This window comes from Macrobrachium nipponense, chromosome 24, assembly GCF_015104395.2.
Source record: "Macrobrachium nipponense isolate FS-2020 chromosome 24, ASM1510439v2, whole genome shotgun sequence".
NCBI lineage: Eukaryota > Metazoa > Arthropoda > Malacostraca > Decapoda > Palaemonidae > Macrobrachium > Macrobrachium nipponense.
The window spans coordinates 62,814,308-62,825,090 of record NC_061091.1 but is presented as its reverse complement, the minus strand read 5'-3'; the positions used below and the strand labels follow the sequence as shown (position 1 = coordinate 62,825,090).

The 10,783-nt window shown below is 37.6% G+C and overlaps 2 protein-coding genes across 3 annotated transcripts in view; one reads left to right on the top strand and one right to left on the bottom strand.

The window, feature by feature from the left end:
• Window positions 1–9,754, bottom strand: part of LOC135203220 (DNA replication complex GINS protein PSF2-like) — a 113,898-nt gene extending 104,144 nt beyond the window's left edge. Inside the window, 1 exon segment of the mRNA XM_064232983.1 lies at window positions 9,622–9,754. The gene's annotated coding sequence lies outside the window, so the exon portion shown is untranslated.
• The window catches only part of LOC135205678 (prestin-like), a 274,518-nt gene that overhangs the window by 2,385 nt on the left and 261,350 nt on the right, over window positions 1–10,783 (top strand). Inside the window, exon 1 of one of the 2 annotated variants that reach the window (XM_064236586.1) lies at window positions 9,842–10,146. The exons of the other annotated variant lie outside the window; for it this stretch is intronic. Coding sequence (XP_064092656.1) covers window positions 10,103–10,146 — 44 coding nt within the window. The 5' untranslated portion in view covers window positions 9,842–10,102. Of the gene's footprint in view, window positions 1–9,841; window positions 10,147–10,783 lie in introns of those variants that run through there. 2 annotated transcript variants of the gene reach the window in all.

Below are 10,783 nucleotides of genomic sequence, written 5' to 3'. Positions count from 1 at the left end.
AAAGTTTAGTGGACTGGCTATCAAACTATATTTGTAGCTTAATACATTTATACATATATATAATATCTATATATATGTATACACACACATACATGAGTACCGTCAAAAAACACATACTTTATTTGCATTCTTTAGAACAAATCCTTGTACATTTTTTTGTTATTCTTATTTTCTTTTTTTACCTACGGCCATTCTATCATGTGATTGGATAATAATAATAATAATAATAATAATAATAATAATAATAATAATAATAATAATAATAATAATAATAATAATAATAATAATATTAAAATAAAATAACTGAAATTAGCCCCATTTTTACATGTGTAGATAAGTTTTACCGCTTACTTCTTATTCTGGGGCGTAAAGCAGTTATCAGGTATGTCTCCATATTTGTGTCCTAATAATACATATTTACTCTATAGGAAAGGAAAACCAGATGATGAATGCTTTTAACACGAAAACCCTCTTCCCCCTCGTCTTTTTTCCCCTCTAAGCAAGCTTCTATAGTTTAGGTTCTTTTACTGTACCTCCTTTCATATTCTCTCTCTTCCATCTTACTTTCCACCCTCTCCTAACGACTGATTCATAGTGCAACTGCTTTGAGATTTTCCTCCTGTTACGCCTTTCAAACCTTTTACTGTCAATTTCCGTTTCAGCGCTGAATGACCTCATTTGTCCCAGTGCTTTGGCCTTTGGCCTGATTTCTGTATTCGATTCAGTTCAAATCTATAATTTCGGAACTGACGACCTACTCGTGAAAGGGCCAAAACAATATGGAAATTGAGGTATAGTTCACGAGAGAGAGAGAGAGAGAGAGAGAGAGAGAGAGAGATTTCTTTTATTCGTTTATCTGTCACCCGACCTCTAGCGGTCAATGACAAAAACCATCACACACTCGGGCATGACCTGATGTCATCGGAAGTTGTTCGTGGTCTTGGCGCCGAAAAAAAAAGTAATAAAAAAATTAAACAAATAAATAAAACTGCCTAAAACCAAAAGAAAAAGCGCTTGTTCCTGATGTGACATTCATCAATTGAAATATGAATCATTGTATAAGAAATGTCATAAGCTTATTTGTGTAGCACATCGAGTATTCTCGTTTCGTTAAATACTTTTTTTTTTATACTACTTGCTTAATAAGCAAGAGCCCATGCCGGTTCAAGACCAATTTAATCCTAACAATGCTACTTCAGTCTTGATACGTGTTCCATGTATATATGCATACACACGCATATACTACACACCCACACACACACACACCTATATATATATATATATATATATATATATAGATATATAATATATACTATATATATATAATATAATATATATATATATATATAAATATATATATATATAATATATATCTTTAGAAAACTATCTGCAACCATCGTCTTTCACATTATTGCAAGATCAATCTTGGCTGTTTCAGTCGAGAAGTTTTTCCTAAATTCCGCAAGATTAAGCTCTATTACCACATTTGCATGCAAGATAAATTCGAGGTTTTCTACATATGTGTGTGTGCATGTATGCGTTTGAAAGAGAGAGAGAGAGAGATGCGTTTAGAATACACTATTTGCGTTCATATTCAATAAACAAAACCTCCTATTGGCTGTCAAAGGTTGGGAAAGGATTTCTTCGCACAATTTGTTGGTTCCCACAATTCTCTGTTATCTGTGTGTGTGTGTGTGCGTGTGTGTTTGTGCTTAACATCTAGGCCTAACCTATCTGTCTATCTGTTAGGCATTTTGAAAGTATGAATACAGTTCTTGTCAACCGCTTAGCTAACTTATTAACGTTCGACTTTAACTTTTATTACCAGTTTTATGCTTCCTTTGGAGTGAGGGCTAATGATGCAATACGTGGGCATCCGGAGCCTTCATTCCCCTTCAATTTCAAGTAGCTGGCGCCAAGATCTGTCCTATTTTAATCAATCTTAAACAAAACCGAGGGTCATTTGGCTAGATGACAGACGAGTGTTGTGTTGTCTCTCCAGTTGAGGTGTTGCGCAAACCGGTGATTGATTGCTTGAATTTACTTCATTTGTTTTTATCTGTAATCGATTGTTTTAATGAAGTTCTGAATAAAATTTCTTTTTTGCTTTATTAATTGGCTTTATCCTCCTTCCCCCTACATAAAGGCCTCGCCGTCTACATATATCAATAATGAAAGAAAATGGGCAATATATTACTTATTAATGTTAAGGCTTTTGCAAATTTCTGCTGATGATACCAGGTTTCTTATTATATACAGATTGATATACGAGTAAATATGGCTATGTATCTATATTAATATGGAATAAGTAGTGGGTGAGGTACTACTACCTACTTTAGACTAATCCATGACTTTCCTTCATTTGTTTCGGCTTACAGCACTTTAAGTCTGAATGTGGCGGCGACTGATATCAGAAGCCAGTCCCAGTTATTATAAACCATTTTAATTCATTATTATTATTTTTTTTTTCTGAAAGCAGACGTAAAAAACTAATGGTTTCGATCATCACATTTATCTACAACGGGAAGCTTTGGAATAGTCTCACTGTATGGGTTCGTTCTCTGCTACCTTTCCATCGAATATCTTTTTTGAGATTCATTGTTATCGTTTCATCCTCAGCTGTGTGACTAATTCACATACACAGAGAGAGAGAGGAGGAGGAGAGAGAGGAAGAGAGGGAGAGAGACGAGAGAGAAGATGAGAGAAGCGAGGAGAGGAGAGGAGAGAGAGAGAGAAGCGGGGGGTTGGGGTTGGGGGTGGAGTAACACTCCACAATCAAAGAATTTCTGTCGGAAGTGTCAGCTGAAAATATGAGCCAACATTTTCATGACGCCACGGTGAACGGGAAAGGAAAAGGAGACTTAATACCTACGGATAAGCTCAGAGAGGAATGAATCTACTCTCTTTTTGATGTGACATAGAAGTGCTATATATCTTCCTTTTTCCACATGAGAACATCACCTCTGTGAACGTTTTTCTCTGTAAGGTGATGGCTACTTTACTCTTTGATAATAATGTTATATAATAATATAATAATAGTAAAAATAAAAGCTTTCGTGTAATTTCAGACGAACCTTTCACACTCAAGTATTTTAGGTCTAGAAGAATATAGATCTATACTCTCTATCACGGGCGTTTGTGTGCTTGTGTGTTCACTAACGAACTAGTTTCCTTAATCATCCGTTAATTGAGCAGCGGTGATTTTGTTTATTGATTTTGATCCGCTTAAATCCCCAAGAAGCTCTTCGTCGGGAAGGTTGCCAACACTGCATCCACATATAGTGTGGACAAGTTTCCACGGTGTGCCATTCCTGCCACTTGATTTATATATATATTTAGTTTTTTTTCCCGATTCTAATTTCGTCGGGAATGCTGGGAGATTTACTGTAAGTTTAGAAACGTTAACGCATGCTTGGTTTGGTGATGGGTTGTGGGTAGGGGGGGTGGGTGCGGGAAGGTAGGGGAAGCCTTTCTGAAGCGGGTAGTTGGTTTTTACTTATGATTTTACGGGATGGTTCTTGTCCTAAGTAGACTGATAATTATTTTTCTTCACCTTCTTCTTATTCTATTATTATTAAAACTTGGCGATGTAACATAAATACATTTACTTAGTCACGAATCCTCGTAAGGAAAACGAGAAGACAGTAATTGAGGAAAGACCTCCATGCTGACGACGGACGTAATATCCCAGGGCTTCCTTCCCTTCGACCCATGTCTGCATTGCCTTCTGCCTTTTGTCATTCTTTTCTCCAATCCTAACTGAGTTTCTGACTCCTCTAATAATAATAATAGTCATTAATTATAATATTTTTGTTCAGTGTCACGTCGCTGGGAAATCTTTCGTCATTTGAATAACAAATGAACAAGAGAATAACCGACGGTTATTCTCCTCCAGCGGGTTATTTCAGGATGCATCCATAGCTGAGCGTGGCAACAAATAACCTTAGTAAGGAACAAAACAATGTGCTTAGTAACGGTCATGCTGAACGACCAGCCAGTCACCAAGGGCGTAAAGGCAGGAATGTTCAGTGGGTGGGGGTGGGGTTTGGGGTTAGTTTAAGGGTGGAGGTTTGGGGAAGGGGTTGGAGATGGTGGGAGTTATTGTAAAGTCTGAACTGGTCTGTACGGGGATTTCATGGAAGTCAGAAGTGCTTTAATAATGATAATATACTTTTGGAGGCTTTTAGAATTTCCCGTAAACTACACTTTATCAGATATATTATATATATATATATATATATATATACTATATATATATATATATATATATATATATATATATTATAAATATATATATATATATATATACGAGACAATTAATTTTAAAGAAAATGCACACAGTAGTCAATCGAAATTTTCATTTTTTAAAGTTAATGATGATAGTAGCTTATTTTCAACTAGAGTGTTTGAATGTCTAGTCCTAAGAATTCAGTCATGTGTCATGTGGTCCACTTCCAGAAAGAGCTGAAATTCTTCTGTCCATGACTCATGATGCTTTCGGTTTTCATGGTAAAAAGTGTGTCATGATATAGAATTAGATGGTTCTAAGCTGGCGTTTATTTCTATTTATTTTTTAAAGAAACTATTTTAGTGAAGGCCGGACAAAATGAGGCTCATTATCGAATGGACAACTCACTCGATACAAATCTCAGCTGCTCTAGAATATTAGACCAACGGTTAGCGGAGCTTTCGCTTACTCGGAGAGTAAGCCTACACACTACTTTGTTGTTGTTCTTGCTGCTCCTGTTCTTGTTGGGGGTGGGGTAGGAAAGGTCTATAGAAAAGTCTAAAAAGGTCTGAAGAAGGTGTTTCGCGTTGAGTCAAAGATACCGGAAATTTAGGACAGGATATTGACGATTTATTTGTGAGACAGAAAATGTAAAATATAAATAATGAGCATGTTAAACGGTACAGAACAATTGCTTCTGATAAAATAGACCTCCTTCATTTTAATTTTCGTCGGTGAAACAACTCACTATTTGACCATAGATTTTAGCACGTACCCCCGAGTAAGCTGGAGGTCGGATCACGCCTTGTTCTAAAAAGCAAAAGTTTCTAATACTTCACATGTTGTCTAAGTATTCGGTAATATCTATTTAAGTATTAACCCCCTTCTCTCTCTCCAAACAAAACCATTTGTATGTTGGTAGGGAGCAAAGGTTTCGAAGTGAGAGAGAGAGAGAGAGAGAGAGAGAGAGAGAGAGAGAGAATGCAGTTTGTTCTGAAATATGAGTGGGATGGTGTCAACTATCACGCGTCAGTGTAGAATTACAAATACGAAACAGCAAACAGGTTTTTTCCTCATTTGTGCAAATACGCAACTATAAGGTAAATGTTGTATGATGAACATTTATAAGATAAAAAAAAAAAAAAATTAAGATAGGTTTAAAGTGACGTACTGAAAACCATTTTAAGACCTTTGTTACAGGAGATTTCGTGTAAGATTATAACATTGAACATTTTTAAATAAAAAATGCGGGAGAATTCTTCAACATTGCTTTCCGAATACGAAAGTCTAAATATCTAGCCCCCTCCCCTCTCCCCATTCCCAATTGAAAGCGCCTCAGTGGCGTGGTCGGTATGGTGTTTGCATGCCACCTTGGAGGCCGCGAGTTCTATTCCATTGAGGTGTGAGATGTTTATTTCTGGTGATAGAAGTTTACTCTCGACGTGGTTCGGAAGTCAAGGAAAGCCGTTGGTTGCTGAATAACCACTGGTTCTATGCAGCGTAAAAACACATACAAACCAATAAAAGTACTCAAAACGCTTTGCTTTCTATAACTGTTACTGGAAAATATTTTAACGTTATATGACATACTTTCATAGGCTACTTTCTTCATAATTCACAACTGCTTCGCAAAAGGAGCTGGGAGCTAGATTGGACCAAACTAATCGAACAATATAATTTAAAAAGAAATCGGTTCAAAACTACAGAATCTAACTTCATCTGGAATCGATATCACGTAACAATTAGAATTCTGAACGTTTTGAAATACATTTTAATTCCCATCTCCGTTTTTTTGCTTTTGCAAATTATTGCTGTATAATTGGCGGGAGTTGGGAAGCTGTCCGGGATAGACTCAAGCACTTTTGAAATGTTTGCTTAAAGTGTCTGCGCAAGAAGAATGATTTCAAAGCTGGTAAATCCGTATGTTCATGGCTAAACAATTTAATCATAGTACATTATAATTATTATTATTAGTTTATAAAACTTATTGCTGTTTCTTTTAAGCCTGTTCAATCTATCTTCAAAGAACTTAATATAGAACGTTTTCTCGTCTCTCAAGAACTGCAATACAACTGATTGAAAACGAGGCACTTATGTTTTTTATGTTACCATTTTCGTGCCCATCACTTCTTTTTAACATGCCACAAAAAATAAAATCGCATTGTTAAAGCGACAGTAATATGTTCAACCCCTGATTTAACATAGATTCTCGTACGTTTATACAGTAATAACTATAAACTCTCGGACACGTTTACGACCTGATTAGATCTGCACGAGGGATTCATACTCTTCGCTCGCCACTGAGAAGATTCGTCACAAGATATCTGATAAACTGCTTTCTCTCTCTCTCTCTCTCACTTTCCCCCTCAGGGAGGAAGTGCCGTCAAAGCACCTCAAGTGGTGCACTGTAGGCATTACTTAAAAGGTTCGTTGCAGCGTCCCTTCGACCCCTAGTGCAACCTCTTTCATTTTCTCTCTCTCGCTCTCTATCTCTCTCTATTTTTAACTGTAATGAGGAGCAGGTCGAGGGTTTGAATACCACCTTGATTTTCAAGAATATGTAGCCTATCTCTCTCTCTCTCTATGTTGAAAATATTTGCGTACCAAGAGAGACAGATAAAGAGAGGAGATTATCATGAGACGGAGGTGGTATATACGTACATATATTTCCGGCCGAGAAAGTCGTTTATCCCCTGAAAGGGAGTTGAAGGTAGAGCCATCCGTACGTTTCCCGCATGATTCATAATATCATATATTGCTCACAGCAGCCAGATCTAAACGACAAATGATTTTATGAGTTGTTAAGGAAGCGAAAAGCACGTAAGAGACAGAGCTCTTTCAAAGGGAGAGTGAATTATTACTGTACCGTGTTTCATTGTGCAATGTTAACAAAATCATAATTATGTATGTGTATTTGTATACTAAAAATAGAAACCAATATAAGGAAATATACACTTAATAAAATTACACTATGCATTAGAAGTTACGCCTACTTCTTTCATCATCTGAACTAATGGAAATATACCTTGGTTAAGACTAGGCCAGCCATGAGCGAATATAGTTGGGGCTGTTTGAGACTAACTTTTATCCAGCACAACACCAGCACCGGGTTTTGTGTCTTAGCAGCGTGTAAAAATGAACCGACAGAATAAAGCATTATATGCAAACGAGAACTGTCTGGGAGGAGTCAGCTGAAAGGATTAAGTGGCCCCGAGAGGGGGGGGTCGTGTGTGAGCTCATTGAGAAGAGGTAGTTAATTACATTGCAAGCGGTTCCCGGGACGCTTCTTGTTGGCGTTGGTCAAAAGGAGCGTTTTTGATTCTTGAGGGTGTTGCAAGAAGGTCTCATCCACTCAAATCCCCTTTCCATTTACCTGCAGTTTAATTCATGTTTGGTTTACTGATAGCTGCAGATTCTGCGATCGTTAGTTTTTATTAGCAGGAGCTTTTAGACCAGGATCCTGTTTTAGACAAGAGGAGTTGCCCCAATCGAATAATTGAATCCGCAGTTACCAGTAAAGCAAACATCTTAGATTTATCCAAAGGCGGCCAGTGGAAAAGGGATTTAGTGCACGAGATCCTCTTGCGACGCACCCTGAAGAATCCAGAACTGTCGAATCTGTCTCCTTTCGACCAACCGATGGCAATTAACCTCTCCTACTAAGTGACCCACCCACCCAGCGCCCACGGGACCACGTCTTACTCTTGTATCTCTCCTATTCTAGTCTTTTAAGTGACTCCTCAATCCCCAAACGTCTCTATTTATATATCATCTTTGTTTTCTCAAATATTTCAGAGTTACGGACTACTCTAGGGCGAAGGCCTAATATTGCCATATAGCCAGCAGTCAGGCAAACAACAATATTTATTTTAACTTAATGGTATTCTCTAAAACGACAACAACAGATATTGCTGTCAGTTAACCCGAGGAGTGACTTGTCACAACTTTCCAAATATTAGAGGTTGAGCTCTTACTTCTTTGGCAGCAAGGCCCCAGTTAGGCCGATGTCTATCTGTGGCTGGCTTCCGGGCGACGTCCTACCCACCACATGTAATAACATCCACGGGCGGCACATTGCGTAATTTGTTTTGGAGGATGCCCTTCCTGATTCAAACCCTCCTTTAAATGCTTGGGAAACATAAAAGGCGTAATAGCTAAGTAGCCTACAGTGGTGCAAAACTATAAATAACAGTCAGGGGAAAGTTTACGTCCGAGGTATAAATTTCTCTTGAAGGAATGCGCCACATCTGATGTAGTGTAGTTTTTGTTGGTGTATATATTTTTTTCATTTAAAAAAAAAAATAATTCATATTGTCTGAATGCCATTCACCGCAGTTCATATGCGCAAACATATACGCACGCACACATATATTTGTGTACTTATAAATAATAAATTATAAATATATAATATACGTACACACACACACACACATATATATATATATATGTGTGTGTGTGTATTTATGTATGTATATATATTGTGTGTTATGTCGAGAAAAATGTAGGCTTCTTGTCTGATGACTCGTCGAGCAGGGCTTGCTAATCAAAGCACCGAACTTTTTATTTATGTTTGTAGGTCTTTTCTCTGTGTAGCTCTCTCACAAACAGAAGAATAAACAACAACGTAAAGTAATGGCATTTTATTAATTATCTGTCTGGACTGAGAAGTGTTCCCCTATAGAAGCTACACGCCGACAAACTGAAAATATTCGTCATTTTGTAGACAGCAAGGTCTTCAGTCTTCGGTAGGAAATGTCGCGGTTCCTATCCAGGAGCCGCGAACACTTGTTGATACTGAAGTTGTATCGCCGTATTGCATAATGGTGGTCTGAGTGGCTGGCACTTTCCAAGTGTTGGCTCTTCGAGAACATTGCGACACTATGGTGCGCTGGTTGGCGCCTCATCTTTTAGACCAATGACGGTCACGGAACGACGGAAGGAGCATCGGGCATGAGAGAGAAGATGCCAACGGTAGTATGAAAAGAATATTCACTACATTTTATCTCATTTTGTATTCGCTTGGCCTCACATTTTTATTTAAGTTATGAGTTATTAAGCGTGAGATCTGAAGTTTCCGTGCAGAAATCTTTCGTACGGTTGTTGATATAATAACTAAATTCACAAAATCATGTCAGTCGTAACTAATTCAATTATGAAGGAAAGTGGAAAAACCATTGATGATTTGTTAGTTTTAGAGCTACTTCATCTGAATCGATATCTATCAGGAAATAAAATTTAGTGGTATCTGATGTCAGTTTTTTCTTCTTCAAATAGCTCAGTGACTTGACCATATTACAAGGATAACGACTCCATATTCGTTCCTTCATGCTCAGTGTAACTAAATTTTTGACCCAGATTTAGAACGCACCGCACATTCTAGTAATTCGTCTTACCGTATCTAAGATGTATCGCGACAATGGCCACAAGTTGGTCAAGTAATTTTCAGTTTTCAAGTTCAAAAAGTCCAGTGTAACTATTCTTGGTGGAGATTCAACGGTTGAAGTCCAGTGACAGTTCCCACGGCCGACATCAGCTGTGGGCAAGAAGCTCGAGGGGATGACATTTCAGTTCCGCACCCTTCACACCACATGTGTCTCCTTGGTGACGTTAATACTTCAATAAGGAAATAATGATTAGTTTAATTAATTATTAGAATAAACGAACATCATCCTAAAGATAGCTTCACACAGTGAACAGTTAATGCGCGAGCTGTGGAGTTAAATTTTCTTCGCACTGAACGTCTCCGCACGAGAGGAAATATTTGCCGCGAACGTTGGTTTGTTTACGTCGAGACGAGTGTCAAAGTACATCACGTGATGGGCTGCTGGTCCCAACCGAAAGTGAAAAATTTCCATTTACCACCGATTCAGCAACATGAACAGGCATTACGCATGGCGCTTTCGAAAGTACTCTTACAGGTAAGTAACATTTATCCCACTGAAAGCTAGCCGAGGACTGTGAAATACCCCAGATTATGAGTAGCTGTCTCTAGTCTATGCAGCTTTGCTGAATGCTACTGTCATGGTGAGAGTCGAGGAAAGTGTTGGGTCTGACAAGAGGATATTCTTGAGTTATGTGCTTGTGTTCAGGTGAAAGCTTATGTAGAGCTATTCGTACTCTAGAAAACATAATGGAAAAATTTAAAAAACCTGGACATTCAAGAGCGCCAAATGTGTATATACTTGGCTTAGCCTACCGCTAGCCTAGGCGGCGAAGTCAACATTTGACGTCTGCCCTTTAGTTTGTCATTATTGTTTTTTTATAGTAACGACCCTCTGCAATTATATATATCTAATTAGTCATTAAGCTAATCACAGAGTATATATTAGGGACTTGGGTCCGTCCTGAAACTTTTTTTATTTTACCTTAGTATCCAGATTGCATATTGTTTCAACTATTATAAAGGATGGACGTATATTTGTCTATTAGACTGTATGTATATATATATATATATATATATATATATATATATATATATATATATATATGTGTGTGTGTGTGTGTGTGTGTGTGTGTTTTTTTTGTAGACTGATTTTACCTCTCTCTCTCTCTCGC